The sequence below is a fragment of the Argopecten irradians genome, chromosome 1 (genome assembly GCF_041381155.1).
Source record: "Argopecten irradians isolate NY chromosome 1, Ai_NY, whole genome shotgun sequence".
In the NCBI taxonomy this organism is placed as follows: Eukaryota; Metazoa; Mollusca; class Bivalvia; order Pectinida; family Pectinidae; genus Argopecten; species Argopecten irradians.
This window is the reverse complement of record NC_091134.1, coordinates 28,266,281-28,289,337: the sequence shown is the minus strand read 5'-3', so window position 1 is coordinate 28,289,337 and position 23,057 is coordinate 28,266,281. Positions and strand designations below refer to the sequence as shown.

Here is a 23,057-nt window from a genome sequence, read left to right as displayed (position 1 = left end):
AAGATAGTTTGATACAAATTCGGTTACACCATTGGACACCATGCATTATACCTCTTTTGAATTTCGAATAGTCCTTGATAGGTAACTATCGATTCACAATAAAGTGAACATGTCTATTGACGGTGTATCGAAATGGGATCTAGTGTTTATAAAGCTGGCTGTTTTTGGGCCTATGACGGTTATTGTAAAAGGTACAACCATTCCTTGACTATGCTACTAAAAGTTAATTGTGGAAAATTATAGATATGGAAAAAAACATGGAAGGTTCTTAGTAACCCTAAACTGTGATTAAGTTTAGACACAATGGATGAGATTTTATCTGACCATGATAAATGCTCGTCGATTTTTACACATAGATGTTGATACATAGTTATGTGCCTAATTTTATTTTCAAAATATATGGTACATTTGTCATGCATTTCAAACAAGTTTTTGTTTTGATTTAACTATTAGGCATCGAGTTTTTGATTTACTCACTATATTGTCGAAGCACAAATATTGTACTGATATCAGATCATATTATAATTGATCCTGAACGTGACACAGTTACCAGAGCATACTGAAGACGATTTAAGTCCAAAGTAAATTTGTAATAAAACTTCACGGTAATAATAGCCATGAAAATAAATAAGATTTGGTATCGTGATGTCGTGATGAAAGTAGCAAGTCAGGATGGCCGAGCGGTCCAAGGCGCAAAACTCAAGGTGCATAGCCTTCTCACTCTGTGAGTCGAGTGTTCTGGTCCACGTAAGTGGGCGTGGGTTCGAATCCCACTTCTGACAATGATATTTGTTCAATACTTTTGTTTTCGTTAATAATAAACTCTCTCATAAGGTAGACTTCCTCTTAATTTGGTTATTACTAAATACAAATAAATATCACATTTTTATAGAAAGTGATTTTATTACTTGTACAAACCACGTTAAACGTTAAAATATTGTAAACAGAAAACGGTGAACTATCGGTATACAGGGAGGGAAATGTGGGTAATGTTAACTAATAACCTCTTTTTCTGCTTTATGATCCAAAGCACCTAGTAAATCAGATAGTTGTTTCCTATAAGAGAGATAATCATAACGAACTTGGCGGTTATCTGCCACCCATACATTGTACCGTTTGAGGCTTATCGTCATACCTGTAATACTAAATATTTTAAGTATGGAGAAGGTATAAGTAATTGTTGTAATATCAGTCAATTATGGTACGTAATAGTATATAAACTAATAGCTATTTTCTTTTGAGAGATATAGACAATGTAGTAAGAATAATCCTAAGTCATATGAAGGTGACACAATTAGTGGAGTACATCGTGATAATACATCGAAGGTATGGTTAAGTAGTCAGGATGGCCGAGCGGTCTAAGGCGCCAGACTCAAGGTATATAGCCTTCTCACTGAATGAGTCGAGTGTTCTGGTCCACGTATGTGGGCGTGGGTTCGAATCCCACTTCTGACACTATATTTTTGTTACATTTCTAAAGGTATATATTTAATAGTTGATTCTCTATTTCAAATTTTATTATTACGAATGAGTTGTAAATAGGTTAATGTCATTAATGCATGTTTACTAAAAAAAAGGTTTCCAATTCAATGTGCACATCATGCATAAATCAGCTAATGGGAAATGTTATCAAGTATTGGTAAATAAGTTATATATGGAGTAACATTAAACTTTATCGATTAGGAATGAGAACATCTTTAAACGTATCACAGATAATAATATACAAAAAATTAATTGTCATCATATGATGGATGGAAAAAAATAAAGAAATTGAATTTATTATCCATTATCTACAGTAAACTAAACATAAGTATGTAAAACAAATATAAATACGTCTATCATAGAAAATGTAAAACCCACAGTTATCACATAAACGCACAATTAGAATTATCATAGAATTATATATATACCAACATCAATGCTTAGCCAGCAGGTAATCTGTATACAACAATGCCTGACATACCTATGTGATTTTGTAGCAAAGATGGTAAAAATTGACAACATGCACGCTAGTAAAGTGTTAAAATGCAGTGTTGAGCATATCTAAAGGTATACTAGCTAGTAAATAGTTTAATCGTGCACTGTTGAATGTTCTGGAGCAGGAAATTATTTCACTCTAAACCCCTATCAATAACAAGGACTAGAATAAGCTCCATGTTTTGGTACCTGGATACGGGCATCTTTAAAACATTTGAAATCGTTACCAAGATAGTTTGATACAAATTCGGTTACACCATTGGACACCATGCATTATACCTCTTTTGAATTTCGAATAGTCCTTGATAGGTAACTATCGATTCACAATAAAGTGAACATGTCTATTGACGGTGTATCGAAATGGGATCTAGTGTTTATAAAGCTGGCTGTTTTTGGGCCTATGACGGTTATTGTAAAAGGTACAACCATTCCTTGACTATGCTACTAAAAGTTAATTGTGGAAAAATTATAGATATGGAAAAAAACATGGAAGGTTCTTAGTAACCCTAAACTGTGATTAAGTTTAGACACAATGGAATGAGATTTTATCTGACCATGATAAATGCTCGTCGATTTTTACACATAGATGTTGATACATAGTTATGTACCTAATTTTATTTTCAAAATATATGGTACATTTGTCATGCATTTCAAACAAGTTTTTGTTTTGATTTAACTATTAGGCATCGAGTTTTTTATTTACTCACTATATTGTCGAAGCACAAATATTGTACTGATATCAGATCATATTATAATTGATCCTGAACGTGACACAGTTACCAGAGCATACTGAAGACGATTTAAGTCCAAAGTAAATTTGTAATAAAACTTCACGGTAATAATAGCCATGAAAATAAATAAGATTTGGTATCGTGATGTCGTGATGAAAGTAGCAAGTCAGGATGGCCGAGCGGTCCAAGGCGCAAAACTCAAGGTGCATAGCCTTCTCACTCTGTGAGTCGAGTGTTCTGGTCCACGTAAGTGGGCGTGGGTTCGAATCCCACTTCTGACAATGATATTTGTTCAATACTTTTGTTTTCGTTAATAATAAACTCTCTCATAAGGTAGACTTCCTCTTAATTTGGTTATTACTAAATAGAAATAAATATCACATTTTTATAGAAAGTGGTTTGATTACTTGTAGAAACCACGTTAAACGTTAAAATATTGTAAACAGAAAAAACGGTGAACTATCGGTATACAGGGAGGGAAATGTGGGTAATGTTAACTAATAACCTCTTTTTCTGCTTTATGATCCAATGCACCTAGTAAATCAGATAGTTGTTTCCTATAAGAGAGATAATCATAACGAACTTGGCGGTTATCTGCCACCCATACATTGTACCGTTTGAGGCTTATCGTCATACCTGTAATACTAAATATTTTAAGTATGGAGAAGGTATAAGTAATTGTTGTAATATCAGTCAATTATGGTACATAATAGTATATAAACTAATAGCTATTTTCTTTTGAGAGATATAGACAATGTAGTAAGAATAATCCTAAGTCATATGAAGGTGACACAATTAGTGGAGTACATCGTGATAATACATCGAAGGTATGGTTAAGTAGTCAGGATGGCCGAGCGGTCTAAGGCGCCAGACTCAAGGTATATAGCCTTCTCACTGAATGAGTCGAGTGTTCTGGTCCACGTATGTGGGCGTGGGTTCGAATCCCACTTCTGACACTATATTTTTGTTACATTTCTAAAGGTATATATTTAATAGTTGATTCTCTATTTCAAAATTTTATTATTACGAATGAGTTGCAAATATGTTTATGTCATTAATGCATGTTTACTAAAAAAAGGTTTCCAATTCAATGTGCACATCATGCATAAATCAGCTAATGGGAAATGTTATCAAGTATTGGTAAATAAGTTATATATGGAGTAACATTAAACTTTATCGATTAGGAATGAGAACATCTTTAGCAAAGCCTACCTTTCTGTTAGTAGAATTGGTTAGTCATTATAACGTATCACAGATAACAATATACAAAAAGTTAATTTGTCATCATATGATGGATGGAAAAAATAAAGAAATTAAATTTATTATCCATTATCTACAGTAAACAAAACATAAGTATGTAAAACAAATATAAATACGTCTATCATAGAAAATGTAAAACCCACAGTTATCACATAAAAGCACAATTAGAATTATCATAGAATTATATCTACCAACATCAATGCTTAGCCAGCAGGTAATCTGTATACAACAATGCCTGACATACCTATGTGCTTTTGTAGCAAAGATGGTAAAAATTGACAACATGCACGCTAGTAAAGTGTTAAAATGCAGTGTTGAGCATATCTAAAGGTATACTAGCTAGTAAATAGTTTAATCGTGCACTGTTGAATGTTCTGGAGCAGGAAATTATTTCACACTAAACCCCTATCAATAACAAGGACTAGAATAAGCTCCATGTTTTGGTACCTGGATACGGGCATCTTTAAAACATTTGAAATCGTTACCAAGATAGTTTGATACAAATTCGGTTACACCATTGGACACCATGCATTATACCTCTTTTGAATTTCGAATAGTCCTTGATAGGTAACTATCGATTCACAATAAAGTGAACATGTCTATTGACGGTGTATCGAAATGGGATCTAGTGTTTATAAAGCTGGCTGTTTTTGGGCCTATGACGGTTATTGTAAAAGGTACAACCATTCCTTGACTATGCTACTAAAAGTTAATTGTGGAAAATTATAGATATGGAAAAAACATGGAAGGTTCTTAGTAACCCTAAACTGTGATTAAGTTTAGACACAATGGATGAGATTTTATCTGACCAGGATAAATGCTCGTCGATTTTTACACATAGATGTTGATACATAGTTATGTACCTAATTTTATTTTCAAAATATATGGTACATTTGTCATGCATTTCAAACAAGTTTTTGTTTTGATTTAACTATTAGGCATCGAGTTTTTTGATTTACTCACTATATTGTCGAAGCACAAATATTGTACTGATATCAGATCATATTATAATTGATCCTGAACGTGACACAGTTACCAGAGCATACTGAAGACGATTTAAGTCCAAAGTAAATTTGTAATAAAACTTCACGGTAATAATAGCCATGAAAATAAATAAGATTTGGTATCGTGATGTCGTGATGAAAGTAGCAAGTCAGGATGGCCGAGCGGTCCAAGGCGCAAAACTCAAGGTGCATAGCCTTCTCACTCTGTGAGTCGAGTGTTCTGGTCCACGTAAGTGGGCGTGGGTTCGAATCCCACTTCTGACAATGATATTTGTTCAATACTTTTGTTTTCGTTAATAATAAACTCTCTCATAAGGTAGACTTCCTCTTAATTTGGTTATTACTAAATAAAATAAATATCACATTTTTATAGAAAGTGATTTTATTACTTGTACAAACCACGTTAAACGTTAAAATATTGTAAACAGAAAACGGTGAACTAAATTCGGTATACAGGGAGGGAAATGTGGGTAATGTTAACTAATAACCTCTCTTTCTGCTTTATGATCCAAAGCACCTAGTAAATCAGATAGTTGTTTCCTATAAGAGAGATAATCATATAAACGAACTTGGCGGTTATCTGCCACCCATACATTGTACCGTTTGAGGCTTATCGTCATACCTGTAATACTAAATATTTTAAGTATGGAGAAGGTATAAGTAATTGTTGTAATATCAGTCAATTATGGTACATAATAGTATATAAACTAATAGCTATTTTCTTTTGAGAGATATAGACAATGTAGTAAGAATAATCCTAAGTCATATGAAGGTGACACAATTAGTGGAGTACATCGTGATAATACATCGAAGGTATGGTTAAGTAGTCAGGATGGCCGAGCGGTCTAAGGCGCCAGACTCAAGGTATATAGCCTTCTCACTGAATGAGTCGAGTGTTCTGGTCCACGTATGTGGGCGTGGGTTCGAATCCCACTTCTGACACTATATTTTTGTTACATTTCTAAAGGTATATATTTAATAGTTGATTCTCTATTTCAAAATTTTATTATTACGAATGAGTTGCAAATATGTTTATGTCATTAATGCATGTTTACTAAAAAAAGGTTTCCAATTCAATGTGCACATCATGCATAAATCAGCTAATGGGAAATGTTATCAAGTATTGGTAAATAAGTTATATATGGAGTAACATTAAACTTTATCGATTAGGAATGAGAACATCTTTAAAAGTATCACAGATAATAATATACAAAAAAGTTAATTGTCATCATCATGATGGATGGAAAAAAAATAAAGAAATTGAATTTATTATCCATTATCTACAGTAAACTAAACATAAGTATGTAAAAAAAATATAAATACGTCTATCATAGAAAATGTAAAACCCACAGTTATCACATAAACGCACAATTAGAATTATCATAGAATTATATCTACCAACATCAATGCTTAGCCAGCAGGTAATCTGTATACAACAATGCCTGACATACCTATGTGCTTTTGTAGCAAAGATGGTAAAAATTGACAACATGCACGCTAGTAAAGTGTTAAAATGCAGTGTTGAGCATATCTAAAGGTATACTAGCTAGTAAATAGTTTAATCGTGCACTGTTGAATGTTCTGGAGCAGGAAATTATTTCACACTAAACCCCTATCAATAACAAGGACTAGAATAAGCTCCATGTTTTGGTACCTGGATACGGGCATCTTTAAAACATTTGAAATCGTTACCAAGATAGTTTGATACAAATTCGGTTACACCATTGGACACCATGCATTATACCTCTTTTGAATTTCGAATAGTCCTTGATAGGTAACTATCGATTCACAATAAAGTGAACATGTCTATTGACGGTGTATCGAATTGGGATCTAGTGTTTATATAGCTGGCTGTTTTTGGGCCTATAACGGTTATTGTAAAAGGTACAACCATTCCTTGACTATGCTACTAAAAGTTAATTGTGAAAAAAGATAGATATGGAAAAAACATGGAAGGTTCTTAGTAACCCTAAACTGTGATTAAGTTTAGACACAATGGATGAGATATTATCTGACCAGGATAAATGCTCGTCGATTTTTACACATAGATGTTGATACATAGTTATGTACCTAATTTTATTTTCAAAATATATGGTACATTTGTCATGCATTTCAAACAAGTTTTTGTTTTGATTTAACTATTAGGCATCGAGTTTTTGATTTACTCACTATATTGTCGAAGCACAAATATTGTACTGATATCAGATCATATTATAATTGATCCTGAACGTGACACAGTTACCAGAGCATACTGAAGACGATTTAAGTCCAAAGTAAATTTGTAATAAAACTTCACGGTAATAATAGCCATGAAAATAAATAAGATTTGGTATCGTGATGTCGTGATGAAAGTAGCAAGTCAGGATGGCCGAGCGGTCCAAGGCGCAAAACTCAAGGTGCATAGCCTTCTCACTCTGTGAGTCGAGTGTTCTGGTCCACGTAAGTGGGCGTGGGTTCGAATCCCACTTCTGACAATGATATTTGTTCAATACTTTTGTTTTCGTTAATAATAAACTCTCTCATAAGGTAGACTTCCTCTTAATTTGGTTATTACTAAATAGAATAAATATCACATTTTTATAGAAAGTGATTTTATTACTTGTACAAACCACGTTAAACGTTAAAATATTGTAAACAGAAAACGGTGAACTATCGGTATACAGGGAGGGAAATGTGGGTAATGTTAACTAATAACCTCTTTTTCTGCTTTATGATCCAAAGCACCTAGTAAATCAGATAGTTGTTTCCTATAAGAGAGATAATCATAACGAACTTGGCGGTTATCTGCCACCCATACATTGTACCGTTTGAGGCTTATCGTCATACCTGTAATACTAAATATTTTAAGTATGGAGAAGGTATAAGTAATTGTTGTAATATCAGTCAATTATGGTACGTAATAGTATATAAACTAATAGCTATTTTCTTTTGAGAGATATAGACAATGTAGTAAGAATAATCCTAAGTCATATGAAGGTGACACAATTAGTGGAGTACATCGTGATAATACATCGAAGGTATGGTTAAGTAGTCAGGATGGCCGAGCGGTCTAAGGCGCCAGACTCAAGGTATATAGCCTTCTCACTGAATGAGTCGAGTGTTCTGGTCCACGTATGTGGGCGTGGGTTCGAATCCCACTTCTGACACTATATTTTTGTTACATTTCTAAAGGTATATATTTAATAGTTGATTCTCTATTTCAAATTTTATTATTACGAATGAGTTGCAAATAGGTTAATGTCATTAATGCATGTTTACTAAAAAAAGGTTTCCAATTCAATGTGCACATCATGCATAAATCAGCTAATGGGAAATGTTATCAAGTATAGGTAAATAAGTTATATATGGAGTAACATTAAACTTTATCGATTAGGAATGAGAACATCTTTAAACGTATCACAGATAATAATATACAAAAAGTCAATTGTCATCATGATGGATGGAAAAAAATAAAGAAATTGAATGTATTATCCATTATCTACAGTAAACTAAACATAAGTATGTAAAACAAATATAAATACGTCTATCATAGAAAATGTAAAACCCACAGTTATCACATAAACGCACAATTAGAATTATCATAGAATTATATCTACCAACATCAATGCTTAGCCAGCAGGTAATCTGTATACAACAATGCCTGACATACCTATGTGCTTTTGTAGCAAAGATGGTAAAAATTGACAACATGCACGCTAGTAAAGTGTTAAAATGCAGTGTTGAGCATATCTAAAGGTATACTAGCTAGTAAATAGTTTAATCGTGCACTGTTGAATGTTCTGGAGCAGGAAATTATTTCACACTAAACCCCTATCAATAACAAGGACTAGAATAAGCTCCATGTTTTGGTACCTGGATACGGGCATCTTTAAAACATTTGAAATCGTTACCAAGATAGTTTGATACAAATTCGGTTACACCATTGGACACCATGTATTATACCTCTTTTGAATTTCGAATAGTCCTTGATAGGTAACTATCGATTCACAATAAAGTGAACATGTCTATTGACGGTGTATAGAAATGGGATCTGGTGTTTATAAAGCTGGCTGTTTTTGGGCCTATGACGGTTATTGTAAAAGGTACAACCATTCCTTGACTATGCTACTAAAAGTTAATTGTGTAAAATTATAGATATGGAAAAAACATGGAAAGTTCTTAGTAACCCTAAACTGTGATTAAGTTTAGACACAATGGATGAGATTTTATCTGACCAGGATAAATGCTCGTCGATTTTTACACATAGATGTTGATACATAGTTATGTACCTAATTTTATTTTCAAAATATATGGTACATTTGTCATTCATTTCAAACAAGTTTTTGTTTTAATTTAACTATTAGGCATCGAGTTTTTGATTTACTCACTATATTGTCGAAGCACAAATATTGTACTGATATCAGATCATATTATAATTGATCCTGAACGTGACACAGTTACCAGAGCATACTGAAGACGATTTAAGTCCAAAGTAAATTTGTAATAAAACTTCACGGTAATGATAGCCATGGAAATAAATAAGATTTGGTATCGTGATGTCGTGATGAAAGTAGCAAGTCAGGATGGCCGAGCGGTCCAAGGCGCAAAACTCAAGGTGCATAGCCTTCTCACTCTGTGAGTCGAGTGTTCTGGTCCACGTAAGTGGGCGTGGGTTCGAATCCCACTTCTGACAATGATATTTGTTCAATACTTTTGTTTTCGTTAATAATAAACTCTCTCATAAGGTAGACTTCCTCTTAATTTGGTTATTACTAAATAGAAATAAATATCACATTTTTATAGAAAGTGATTTTATTACTTGTACAAACCACGTTAAACGTTAAAATATTGTAAACAGAAAACGGTGAACTATCGGTATACAGGGAGGGAAATGTGGGTAATGTTAACTAATAACCTCTTTTTCTGCTTTATGATCCAAAGCACCTAGTAAATCAGATAGTTGTTTCCTATAAGAGAGATAATCATAACGAACTTGGCGGTTATCTGCCACCCATACATTGTACCGTTTGAGGCTTATCGTCATACCTGTAATACTAAATATTTTAAGTATGGAGAAGGTATAAGTAATTGTTGTAATATCAGTCAATTATGGTACGTAATAGTATATAAACTAATAGCTATTTTCTTTTGAGAGATATAGACAATGTAGTAAGAATAATCCTAAGTCATATGAAGGTGACACAATTAGTGGAGTACATCGTGATAATACATCGAAGGTATGGTTAAGTAGTCAGGATGGCCGAGCGGTCTAAGGCGCCAGACTCAAGGTATATAGCCTTCTCACTGAATGAGTCGAGTGTTCTGGTCCACGTATGTGGGCGTGGGTTCGAATCCCACTTCTGACACTATATTTTTGTTACATTTCTAAAGGTATATATTTAATAGTTGATTCTCTATTTCAAATTTTATTATTACGAATGAGTTGCAAATAGGTTAATGTCATTAATGCATGTTTACTAAAAAAAGGTTTCCAATTCAATGTGCACATCATGCATAAATCAGCTAATGGGAAATGTTATCAAGTATAGGTAAATAAGTTATATATGGAGTAACATTAAACTTTATCGATTAGGAATGAGAACATCTTTAAACGTATCACAGATAATAATATACAAAAAGTTAATTGTCATCATGATGGATGGAAAAAATAAAGAAATTAAATTTATTATCCATTATCTACAGTAAACAAAACATAAGTATGTAAAAAAATATAAATACATATATCATAGAAAATGTTAAGCCCACAGTTATCACATAAAAGCACAATTTGAATTATTATAGAATTAAATCTACCAACATCAATGCTTAGCCAGCAGGTAATCTGTATACAACAATGCCTGACATACCTATGTGCTTTTGTAGCAAAGATGGTAAAAATTGACAACATGCACGCTAGTAAAGTGTTAAAATGCAGTGTTGAGCATATCTAAAGGTATACTAGCTAGTAAATAGTTTAATCGTGCACTGTTGAATGTTCTGGAGCAGGAAATTATTTCACACTAAACCCCTATCAATAACAAGGATTAGAATAAGCTCCATGTTTTGGTACCTGGATACGGGCATCTTTAAAACATTTGAAATCGTTACCAAGATAGTTTGATACAAATTCGGTTACACCATTGGACAGCATGCATTATACCTCTTTTGAATTTCAAATAGTCCTTGATAGGTAACTATCGATTCACAATAAAGTGAACATGTCTATTGACGGTGTATCGAATTGGGATCTAGTGTTTATATAGCTGGCTGTTTTGGGCCTATGACGGTTATTGTAAAAGGTACAACCATTCCTTGACTATGCTACTAAAAGTTAATTGTGGAAAATGATAGATATGGAAAAAACATGGATGGTTCTTATTAACCCTAAACTGTGATTAAGTTTAGACACAATGGATGAGATTTTATCTGACCAGGATAAATGCTCGTCGATTTTTACACATAGATGTTGATACACAGTTATGTACCTAATTTTATTTTCAAAATATATGGTAGATTTGTCAAGCATTTCAAGCAAGTTTTTGTTTTGATTTAACTATTAGGCATCGAATCGAGTTTTTGATTTACTCACTATATTGTCGAAGCACAAATATTGTACTGATATCAGATCATATTATAATTGATCCTGAACGTGACACAGTTACCAGAGCATACTGAAGACGATTTAAGTCCACAGTAAATTTGTAATCAAATTTCACGGTAATAATAGCCATTAAAATATATAAGATTTGGTATCGTGATGTCGTGATGAAAGTAGCAAGTCAGGATGGCCGAGCAGTTCAAGGCGCAAAACTCAAGGTGCATAGCCTTCTCACTCTGTGAGTCGAGTGTTCTGGTCCACGTAAGTGGGCGTGGGTTCGAATCCCACTTCTGACAATGATATTTGTTCAATACTTTTGTTTTCGTTAATAATAAACTCTCTCATAAGGTAGACTTCCTCTTAATTTGGTTATTACTAAATAGAAATAAATATCACATTTTTATAGAAAGTGATTTTATTACTTGTACAAACCACGTTAAACGTTAAAATATTGTAAACAGAAAACGGTGAACTACGGTATACAGGGAGGGAAATCGTGTAATGTTAACTAATAACCTCTCTTTCTGCTTTATGATCCAAAGCACCTAGTAAATCAGATAGTTGTTTCCTATAAGAGAGATAATCATAACGAACTTGGCGGTTATCTGCCACCCATACATTATACCGTTTGAGGCTTATCGTCATACCTGTAATACTAAATAATTTAAGTATGAAGAAGGTATAAGTAATTGTTGTAATATCAGTCAATTATGGTACATAATAGGAGGTAAACTAATTGCTATTTTCTTTTGAGAGATTTAGACAATGTAGTATGAATAATCCTAAGTCATATGAAGGTGACACAATTAGTGGAGTACATCGTGATAATACATCGAAGATATGGTTAAGTAGTCAGGATGGCCGAGCGGTCTAAGGCGCCAGACTCAAGGTATATAGCCTTCTCACTGAATGAGACGAGTGTTCTGGTCCACGTATGTGGGCGTGGGTTCGAATCCCACTTCTGACATTATATTTTTGTTACATTTCTAAAGGTATATATTTAATAGTTGATTCTCTATTTCAAAATTTTATTATTACGAATGAGTTGCAAATATGTTTATGTCATTAATGCATGTTTACTAAAAAAAGGTTTCCAATTCAATGTGCACATCATGCATAAATCAGCTAATGGGAAATGTTATCAAGTATTGGTAAATAAGTTATATATGGAGTAACATTAAACTTTATCGATTAGGAATGAGAACATCTTTAGCAAAGCCTACCTTTCTGTTAGTAGAATTGGTTAGTCATTATAACGTATCACAGAAATAATATACAAAAAGTTAATTGTCATCATATGATGGATGGAAAAAAATAAAGAAATTAAATTTATTATCCATTATCTACAGTAAACAAAACATAAGTATGTAAAAAAATATAAATACGTCTATCATAGAAAATGTTAAGCCCACAGTTATCACATAAACGCACAATTTGAATTATTATAGAATTAAATATACCAACATTGATCCTTAGCCAGCATGTAATCTGTATACAACAATGCCGGACATACCTATGTGCTTTTGTAGCAAAGATGGTAAAAATTGACAACATGCACGCTAGTAAAGTGTTAAAATGCAGTGTTGAGCATATCTAAAGGTATACTAGCTAGTAAATAGTTTAATCGTGTACTGTTGAATGTTCTGGAGCAGGAAATTATTTCACACTAAACCCCCTATCAATGACAAGGACTAGAATAAGCTCCATGTTTTGGTACCTGGATACGGGCATCTTTAAAACATTTGAAATCCTTACCAAGATAGTTTGATACAAATTCGGATTACACCATGGGACACCATGCATTATACCTCTTTTGAATTTCGAATAGTCCTTGATAGGTAACTATCGATTCACAATAAAGTGAACATGTCTATTGACGTTGTATCGAATTGGGATCTAGTGTTTATATAGCTGGCTGTTTTTATCGCGTTTTATTTTATTATTGTACTTTATGCATTAAAACTCATAATACATTTGTATACAGGAAGGCTACAATATATATCAAACTTTTACATTAGAACATACATGTGCGATGTGGTAGGGTATGGATGTGCGTATGAACCTCGCTGTCACAGAAACCATCTGTGTACTAAAACTGTACACATTCATCTGTTCATTTAATTATCTAAATTTGATATATCAGTTTTAAAATAAAAACATAGCAGATTACTAAAATATAAGTGATTTTTGTAATAAAAAGCATACCAGACTACATACTACATTAAAACTATACACGTTTAACCCATTCATTCGTTCAATTCCAATATTTTAATTTGATATATTTCAGTTTTAAAATAAAAACATAGCAGATAGCATTACCAAAATATTAGTGATAAAACCAAATAAATCTCCAAGACGGAAAACTGAACCCCTGTCTCCCGCGTGACAGACGGGGATACTAACAGCTAAGACATGTATTGAGAAGATAAAAATTAACTTTTTATTTGTGAAGAAGTTTTAATTAACATTGTAAAGTATTCAATAATATTTAGAAAATAAGTACATCATTACCTAAAGATTCGATTTGAGATTCGTGTCGTAAAGTTCCTTAACACAAACCATGCTAACAAACTAACTATGCTTATAAAAGTCATAAATTTTCACATTATTTTCTTACACGGTATAGGGTACATGCTCTACCAACATTCTGATGACAAGGAGGTAATCTAAGGAGCCAAGTCCGCCATTATTACAAGTTCCTGAACTCTTCACTAAAGACAAAGGGATGTCAAATTCTACCATTGATCCGTTACTGGACAACGAGATTTCAATTATATAAGATATCTAATATATTAATTAAGATATCTTATATACGATATGAGACATCCTCGATATTCCAGGGGTTCCGATCACTTACGATCTCTACACCCCTGGACTATCTCATAGTAAAACTGGAGGCAACAGAATAGAACAGGTAATTTAGTCATCTGATGTACATCAAAAGAACCGTATAACGGTACACTGTGGTTGACTGTGTGGCTTTGATGTTAGGCGTCGCTCTCTCTGTAGTCTTCAAAGGAAATCTTTGCTGGCCTGTGATTGGTCAAATGTTTTCAGCTGAGCTGCCTTCAATTTCACTATGAGATAGTTCAGGGGTGTACAGATCGTAAGTGATCGGAACCCCTGGAATATCGAGGATGGATATGAGATATCTTATATAGAAAATTAAATAAGACATCTTATATACTATATGATATATCTTATATACATATTTAATATATCTTATATTAATTTCTTTATGAGATATCTTATATACTCTAAGGATATCTTATATAATTATATAATAATAAGATATCTCATAGAAAAAACAAAACTAAAACAAATCTGCAATCGATCTTTAATGTTTTCCCAGCTGCCAAAATCCAGCAGGGAAAACGTTGGAGATCGATCGCAGATTTGTTTAATTTTGTTTTTTCTATTTAAATTCCACCACAAGGATATTCAACATTTATTTATTATAGATATCTCATATATGATATCTTGTATAATTATATAAGATATCTTATAAATATCGTATTTATTTCGATTAAATACGGGATACACATGTACCTTGCTCCTTCAATAAATGTTAAATTGGCTTGCCATATATTTCCTATAACAAATGACCAAATAATGCTCAAAAATGTGTTTTTCCTATTGTTTATCGCCATACGACGGACGACGACGACGGACAAAATGCGATTAGAATAGGTCACTTGAGACTTCGTCTCAGGTAACCTAAAAAGGCAGAATTTGTTATGAAATGATTTGTAATTTATGTTGAAGTATATATATTTGTAATCAACTAGGTTTATTTGTTGTTGGAATTATAACAATTAATACAACAAAAGGTCACTTTTGAAATAATCTGCATAAAACCTTGAAACTCAATGCTTTCAAGAGCGCGGGGTACAACTACTTAAACAAATGACACTTGACAATCTGAAATCGGCGATTTTACAAAGTTCCGAATCATCTCAAATAACATAACTTACACGGAAAGATAAAGATTAATACAAAGACTAATTGTGCAAAATATTATTTTAATGTATGCTGTCTTTAAGGAGAAAAGTAAAAATAACCAAAGCTCGGCGCGGGTCCCCGGCGCGGGCGCGGCACGGGATACAAGATTTTACCACCACCTACTTACGATTCTCAGCGACACGGGCCGAGCCGAGCAACTTCCGGTGGCCGACTTCCGGTTATTTTTTCGTTGTGATGACGATCGTGTGATCTGAAATTCCGGGCTAGGACGCCAATGCATGGACCATGCAATAAATTACAACTATACTACAGAGAGGAGGAGAATGCAAGGTACAATGGAGATGCATTTGTGCAATAGGAAGATCTTAAAATTGTATGTGAACAGGTCCGGTAGGATACTGGGTCGCGACTAGTTACCGTGATTTTTTCGATGATTTTGTGTACAGGACCAGTTAAAGGAAATGCACTTATAAAAACATGCTTATTGCACCAAAACTTACTTTGTGTTTCATTAAAGCGATCAACATCTATTTGATATCTTTTAGTGGAATAATTTAATCGTAATGCATTGTTATTTTGGGATCCAGTGACTGATCGAAAGTATCACGGAAAAAAGGACTGTCTAAAGGTGCGTTCGATAGGTGTCACTAAAAATAGGATTCAGCTCTGGGCAGGAGTAAATTTAGACAATCAAATATGTAGACGACCTAAAACGTTCAGAAATTCAATTAATAGACATAAGTTTATTTTGTTTGATAAAAAAGTAAACACAAGACGTATTCACCAGCCAAAAACTACTTTCTGTTTTACAATCCTGTCCATCCTTGAATTGCCCGATCGATAACTTGCCGTATAAGCTTACCCATGGTTTTGCATACTTTGACTTACTGTGATGCAGACGATTTTTTAAGCGACTGACAAACATAATTAACGATTATTTAATGAAATTTCATGATTAATATGCAAGTAAGTCATGATTTCAACCTATCCCCGCTATGATTGAGCATTGCAAACTTTGATTTCAAAAGGAAAACGTAGATTTGTTTGCAATATCGGTTGCAAATGACCATTATTTTTGTTAACAGTTAAATGAACACTTACATGGCTACCATGATTAAGTTGTTAAAAAAATTCAAAAGATTGTGCGGGAGATAGAGCGTGCAATGAAATCACGGTAATTGGTACATCACGGTAATGGTCGCGACCCAGTATATATAGTTATGATGTTGTCAGGATCACTAGTTGGGGTGCTTTCGATGAAGTCCGAGTTGAAATATAGTGGAGGTGATTTCGTGATTGACCATACCCGATCCCCGTACCAGGAATTATGTTTATTAGAGATTTCGCCACAATATAAACAAGCTGCAATAATAATTTTGGTACGGTTAGATTTGGGATCCAATTTTACAATATTTTGTCAAATATCAACCCAAAATTTTCTCTTTTTTTAGCCCACCATTGATGATGATAGTTAAGGTTTGATATCACTATTTCTCAAAAAGTGCTTAAGGGATCTTTTCCAAATTTCACATGTAGGTTCCCCAAGGGCCCTGGTTGTGCATATTGCATTTTTGGACCAATCGGTGAACAAGATGGCCGCCAGGCTGCCATCTTGGATTTTGATATTCAAAGTTTCTTATCGTTATTTCTCAGAAAGTATTGAATGGATCTTTCTCAAATTTCACATGTAGGTTCCCAAAGGGCCCTTGTTGTGCATATTGTGATTTTGGGACCGATTGATCAACAAGATGGCCGCCAATGAGCCATCTTGAATTTTGATAGTTGAAGTTTGTTACTGCTATTTCTCAAAAGGTACTTAAGCAATCTGTCTCAAATTTTATGAGTAGTATGTTTGAAAAAGTTTAAAAAGTAGAGAAAAGATCCATCTTTCCATTGTCAGATATAGATCATTCTTTGGTGGGCTCCAAGATCCCTCTCGGATCTCTTGTTTCTCTCATTATTGCAAATATTCGTTTTTAGCTCACCTGGCTCGAAGGGCCGGTGAGCTTATGTCATGGCATGGCATTCGTCATCCGTCCGTCCATCATCATTTCCTTTAAATTGCCACTAGTCATAGAGTTCTGCATGGATTGTAACCAAATTTGGCCACAAACATCCTTTGGGGAAGGGGAACAGAACTTATATAGATTTTGGCTCTGACCCCCCGGGGGCAGGAGGGGCGGGGCCCAATATGGGAAATTAAGGTAAATCCTTTAAATCGCTATTTGTCTTAGAGTTCTGCATGGATTGTGACTAAATTTGGCCACAAACATCCTTTGGGGAAGGGGAACAGTACTTGAATAAGTTTTGGCTCTGACCCCCTTGGGGCAGGAGGGGTGGGGCCCAATAGGGAAATTAGAGGTAATTATTCAAATTCCTTCAGAAAAGAAAAAACTGAACCTGTATTCAGAACATTACTTGGCATTACAAACCATTTGAGCGATACAGACCCTCTGGGCCTCTTGTTCAGAATAGGGGAAAAGTTTGATGAAATATAGGGGAATTTGATTCTTCAAATTTTGGTCAAAAATTGTATTATTTATTATTTATATTTAGTAAATCAAGATTTAAGCTCAATTATGAAAAAATTTGAATTGATTATAAAATATGCAGTAGCTGTATGATAAATATGAAAAAATTTGCAAACAAAAGTCTAAAAACATTAATGAAAGATAATTATTATAAAAAAGTCATGTGGGGGAAATTGTATTATGCTTCAAATGGGCTACAAAATGGCCACAACAGCCGCCATTTTGAAAACACATTTTAAACTTCTTCTCAAGTTCTACCAGCTGTGTGATTTAGCTGAAACTGACATGAAATGATCCTGACATGGAACCGAACAAGTGTTGTTGTTTTTGGTTGATCCGGAATCCAAGATGGCCACCACACTTTTTTTGAACTTCTTTTCAAGTTCTACCAGTGCAATTTAGCTGAAACTTGCCTGAAATGATTCCAATATGATCTTGACAAAGTGTTGTTAAATCGAAAATGGCTACCATCATACCATATCGAAATAATTTCTTATATGACTTTTTCCAAGAAAGTCGCATGACCGTTAAGGCTCTTGGGTCTTTTGTTGGCTCTCTTATGTCTTAGTATGCACCATTATTACCAGATAACAGCTTCAGGTGATTGATTTGGGCCCATTGGGCCCTAGCTATGATTAATGCAACTGTATTGTTAGGTCACTTAAGACGAAGTGACATTTTGTCTGTCGCCGGAAGTGCATCATGTGCATTATGTGTTCGTAAACAATTTACTTCAGTCCCCATACCTACCTGCATGAGTCAGACATTAGGCAATTCCTCCGGTTTACCAACACTATACGCCCGAATACAAATCAAATGCACCCGACTGGAAGCACATCCAGTACTCGCGCATGCACGCCAGTATTCTTTTGGGCGCCATTTACAACCAGCACGAAATTTTTGCTAAGCTATTTAGAGAACATAAGATGGACAGATTTAAAGAATGTAAGAAATGTTCGAAGTGTATGAATGTCTTGGACGATCATGAGGAGTGTTTTAGATACCGTAATATATGTAATAAAGCTTTCCCATGCATCGTTTGCGAACGATTGACAAGCGAAAAATGGGTCATCTTTGACAAGATGATAAGAGAAATCGCCCGGTGGCAGTCGGCCACCAAAAGGAGTTACGAGGACCCAGGGTGGGATGAGCCCCCCAAACAAGGGTCTAGAGCCTACTAATAAGGTTTTGGAGGGTGTGAGGCCCCCCCAGTACCAGTCTTACAGAGCAGGAATCACCTTTATCAATGGTTAGTGTCTCGCTGGATGAGACAACACGTGGGGCGATAGACCGATACATTTCTCCTCAAATGATTTTTTTCAAAGATCATAGACCTTCCCCACCTGTTCAGCAGTCGGAGAATGTAGATAATAGTCATAAGTCACGGAGCAGAGAAGGTCGATTTGATAGATTTGTATGTGAACGTCAGGAGAGTGAGGACGATAATATGGAATCTGTGTCCATGGCAGCCGGGTCAGGATTTAATGACAGAGTCTGTCCAGGACAGACCTGTAAGAGACAATGATAGCATATCTCACGTGTCTTTAGGTGGAGCCTCCTCTATAGATACAGGTCAGGTGTTTCAGGAACTCCAGGGAATTTGGATCCAATTAAGGGGGATGAGCCTTTACAAAATGTTAGTTGTGAGCTGAACATCCAAACTCAGGATAGGGAGGGGGACACTCCTTAGGGTACATCCTAAGGGGACATCCTATTAATACCCTCACACTTGAATGGAGGATCAGAAAAACAGAAGGTCACAAAGTTACCATTAGAGGGGAAAATTAGTGACATTGTGCAGGACATTGATCGTCAGGGTAATAAGTATGGTAAGGTCAGTGCTTTCAGAAATCGTGATGACAAAGCTTTTCTGATTACAGATACAGATTTTTTGAGAAGTTTGGGAAGACCCCTTTCTTGGATTCTAATATTGAAGAAGGATTGGTTGGTCACCAGGGTCAGATGTGCCTCAAGTCCAAGCTCTTGAGAGAAGTAAATAAAGACTTAACACATAATAATTCTGGAGCCAAAGTACTGCTGTGGGCCATTTCATACGCCACCATGATTGTATCATACATGAACAAATCTTCAGATCATGTCGCAGTACAGCAACCCGGCCGTCAGGCACTAGCCAGTGTCTTTATGTCCATGGCTGATGTTACATCTCGCATTATGAACTTGATCTGAATGAGGGAAATTTTGTCAACAGGGAGACGGAAAGCTGTATTTTGTCTCTTCCTACCACAAACGCAGAGTTATTTGCTGGGAAGTATTTTGATTCGCCGCATCTCGGCCGCAGAGAACATATGCGACACTAAGGAGACACAGAGTGCTCTGAAGTATGGCAAGCATCAAAGAGAGGATCAGAAGTCTAAGGGTGGAGCACCACCTACAAAAATTAGTAAACAGTCGGAGCCTAGGCAGCGTCAGTTGAGTCAGAGTACTCGTTCACAGCATCAACAGGGATTCAATAGGCAATGGGAGGAGAGACCCAAAGACACTCAGTAGAAATCTTTCCAGGGAAAGGGCAGATGATCCTTTCAGAGGCAGAGAAAAGGACAGGGTCCACTCCCCTTTCAGTCTCGTCCATAACTTTCAGGATTTTGTACCAGCCAGTAGGCGCCAGAATCCAGCAGTTTTGTTGAGAATGGGTGCAGATTACTGACGAAGAGTGGGTGAGGAACACTATTCAGGTAGGATTAAAACTCCAATTCATCAAGATTCCTGCAGATACAGGGATCAAGCAGACAAGGGTCCAAGGCAAGGCAGTCTTACAACAAGTGATTCTACAACAAGTAGAAAGCCTTTTAGAAAAAGGTGCTATAGAATATGTTCCCGAGGACGAGGTGGGTTCCGGGTTTTACAGTACGTTTTTTGTGCAAAGTTCAGCCTATTTTAAACCTGCGCATCCTAAATCAGTTTTTGGAGAAAGTTCATTTCAAGTATAGATCTTCAGGACGCACATCTGCATGTTCAAGTGCACTCAGCCTTCCAACGATTTCTTTGGTTTTGTGTGGACGGCAGACACCTACAGTTTATTGCAATGCCGTTCGGCCTCAGCTCAGCTCCATGGGTATTCACCAAGTTGATGGGAGTTATTGCGGCATGGCTTCACCAGGATCAGCATCATTTGTTTCAATATCTAGACGACTGCTTGGTGAAGGGACGAAGTCCAGAGGTTGTGAAAAGATCACTGCAGGCTACAGTGACATTGGCCAAAAGGCCAGGACTTCTGATCAATCTGGAGAAGTCAGTTTTATATCCCACCCAGACAATAACTCATCTAAGGGCAGACATTTGCCTGAAGGAAGGTGTGGTCAGGCCAACTATAAAAAAGTGGAGACTATTCAGAGTCTCGTCAGACAGATAGAGCAGTCAAGGTTGGTATCAGCACAAGAAGTGCTGCGCTTGCTGGGGTAGATGGCAGCATGTATACTTCTGGTTTCTATGGGACGCCTCTGCATAAGTTGAATTCAGCTATACTTGTTAGCCCTGTGGAGAACCATCATCTCAATCGGTTCAGACTTTGATTCCAGTGAGGGAGCCACTGTTTGAAGCTTTAAGATGGTGGAAGTCTCGGGTAAATCTTCTGAAGGGCATGAGCCTACAGACCACACTGATGGAGACCACACTAGTCATGGATGCTTCGAACCAGGGCTGGGGAGCCCATCTAGAGGAAGGAGTGAGGTCTGGTCTATGGAACAGTTGGGAAGCCAAACATCACATCAATTGGTTAGAAATGAAAGCCCTCCTACTAGCGTTAAAAGGGTTTCATTCCAAGGTGATGGGACGGTCTGTCAGACTGAGATGCGACAACTCAACAGTAGTCAGTTATATCAGCAAACAGGGGGGAACTCATTCTGCAGATCTTTGTTACTTGACATGGGAGAAGCTGCTATGGTGCTAGGAAAATCAGATTCAGTTAAAATCAGCTCATATTCCGGGGAGAAGGAATGTTTTGGCAGATTCGCTTTCCAGGGGCCGGATGGTTCAGGCCACGGAATGGTCCCTATGTCAGGAAGTGTGCAATCTATATGTTTCATGTTTTGGGACAACCTCAGATCGATCTCTTAGCGACAAAGAAGAACAAGAAGCCACCAGTTATCTGTTGCCCGTTTCCAGAGGAGGCAGCATGGACGGTGGATGCACTATCGGTTCCATGGGGAGGAATGTTTGCTTACGCATTACCTCAAAAAGTTTTGATTCCTCAGGTTCTGCGGAGAGTTAAACGCAAGAGGATTGCGTGGTCCTTCTAGTAGCTCCAAGATGGCCACGCCAATCATGGTATCCATATGTACAGCTTCTCGAACTTTTAATGGATTACCCAGGGGAGTTTACCTGTTCATGAGTTGTTGCTGACACAACAAAGGGGCAGACTAATACATCCAGATTCGAGGATGTTTCGACTGACTCTATGGAAAGTGTCAAGCAGGCTTACGCTACAAAGGGATTTTCACAGGAGGTTGTTCAAGCAATCTCCGCATCTCGACGGCCTTCTACACAGGCAGTCTATAATGCCAGAATCATATGCTACAACAGCTGGTGTGAGGAACGGCAGATTGATCCATGTACAGCAACTTTAAGTAATATAGCAGATTTTCTGTTACACCTTCATCAGATGAAAGGATATAAGGTTTCTACATTAGCTTGTTATAGGTCATGAGCGATTGGAGTTATTCATACGCAGGGTGAAGCTATTGGGACTAATAGATTTATCTCGACGTGTGAAGGGTCTTTTTAATAGCAGACCAGAGTTTCGATCATTGGTTCCAAACTGGAGTTTGCCACTTGTTTTGCTGAAGCTTACAGAATCTCCATTTGAACCTCTAGAAGAAGCCCCGTTGAAATGGCTTACTTTGAAAGCAGTTTTTCTGTTGGCAGTGGCTTCTGCAGCTAGATCTAGTGAGTTACATGCATTATCAGTGGAAAGAGATCATATCTGCTGGGAGCAAGTAGGCGTTCGTTTGCTGCCTTACATATAGTTTTTGGCTAAGAATCAACGTCTTGGGAAACC

At 35.9% G+C, this 23,057-nt stretch overlaps 1 protein-coding gene and 11 non-coding genes across 12 annotated transcripts in view; all 12 read left to right on the top strand.

The window, feature by feature from the left end:
• Positions 1–666: 666 nt before the first annotated feature.
• Trnal-caa (transfer RNA leucine (anticodon CAA)) lies at positions 667–782 on the top strand. Its single transcript has 2 exons — positions 667–704; positions 737–782. It is a non-coding gene; the product is annotated as a tRNA-Leu (tRNA).
• Positions 783–1,339: 557 nt separating this feature from the next.
• Trnal-caa (transfer RNA leucine (anticodon CAA)) lies at positions 1,340–1,455 on the top strand. Its single transcript has 2 exons — positions 1,340–1,377; positions 1,410–1,455. It is a non-coding gene; the product is annotated as a tRNA-Leu (tRNA).
• A 1,418-nt stretch (positions 1,456–2,873) lies between these two features.
• Positions 2,874–2,989, top strand: Trnal-caa (transfer RNA leucine (anticodon CAA)). The gene is made up of 2 exons: positions 2,874–2,911; positions 2,944–2,989. It is a non-coding gene; the product is annotated as a tRNA-Leu (tRNA).
• Positions 2,990–3,548: 559 nt separating this feature from the next.
• Trnal-caa (transfer RNA leucine (anticodon CAA)) lies at positions 3,549–3,664 on the top strand. Its single transcript has 2 exons — positions 3,549–3,586; positions 3,619–3,664. It is a non-coding gene; the product is annotated as a tRNA-Leu (tRNA).
• A 1,456-nt stretch (positions 3,665–5,120) lies between these two features.
• Trnal-caa (transfer RNA leucine (anticodon CAA)) lies at positions 5,121–5,236 on the top strand. Its single transcript has 2 exons — positions 5,121–5,158; positions 5,191–5,236. It is a non-coding gene; the product is annotated as a tRNA-Leu (tRNA).
• Positions 5,237–5,798: 562 nt separating this feature from the next.
• On the top strand, positions 5,799–5,914 carry Trnal-caa (transfer RNA leucine (anticodon CAA)). Its single transcript has 2 exons — positions 5,799–5,836; positions 5,869–5,914. It is a non-coding gene; the product is annotated as a tRNA-Leu (tRNA).
• Positions 5,915–7,330: 1,416 nt separating this feature from the next.
• Trnal-caa (transfer RNA leucine (anticodon CAA)) lies at positions 7,331–7,446 on the top strand. The gene is made up of 2 exons: positions 7,331–7,368; positions 7,401–7,446. It is a non-coding gene; the product is annotated as a tRNA-Leu (tRNA).
• Positions 7,447–8,002: 556 nt separating this feature from the next.
• Trnal-caa (transfer RNA leucine (anticodon CAA)) lies at positions 8,003–8,118 on the top strand. The gene is made up of 2 exons: positions 8,003–8,040; positions 8,073–8,118. It is a non-coding gene; the product is annotated as a tRNA-Leu (tRNA).
• Positions 8,119–9,528: 1,410 nt separating this feature from the next.
• Trnal-caa (transfer RNA leucine (anticodon CAA)) lies at positions 9,529–9,644 on the top strand. The gene is made up of 2 exons: positions 9,529–9,566; positions 9,599–9,644. It is a non-coding gene; the product is annotated as a tRNA-Leu (tRNA).
• A 557-nt stretch (positions 9,645–10,201) lies between these two features.
• On the top strand, positions 10,202–10,317 carry Trnal-caa (transfer RNA leucine (anticodon CAA)). The gene is made up of 2 exons: positions 10,202–10,239; positions 10,272–10,317. It is a non-coding gene; the product is annotated as a tRNA-Leu (tRNA).
• A 2,083-nt stretch (positions 10,318–12,400) lies between these two features.
• On the top strand, positions 12,401–12,516 carry Trnal-caa (transfer RNA leucine (anticodon CAA)). Its single transcript has 2 exons — positions 12,401–12,438; positions 12,471–12,516. It is a non-coding gene; the product is annotated as a tRNA-Leu (tRNA).
• Positions 12,517–15,697: 3,181 nt separating this feature from the next.
• Positions 15,698–23,057, top strand: part of LOC138323020 (BLOC-1-related complex subunit 8 homolog) — a 29,617-nt gene continuing 22,257 nt past the window's right edge. Inside the window, exon 1 of the mRNA XM_069267338.1 lies at positions 15,698–15,842. Coding sequence (XP_069123439.1) covers positions 15,791–15,842 — 52 coding nt within the window. The 5' untranslated portion in view covers positions 15,698–15,790. The remainder of the gene's footprint in view (positions 15,843–23,057) is intronic.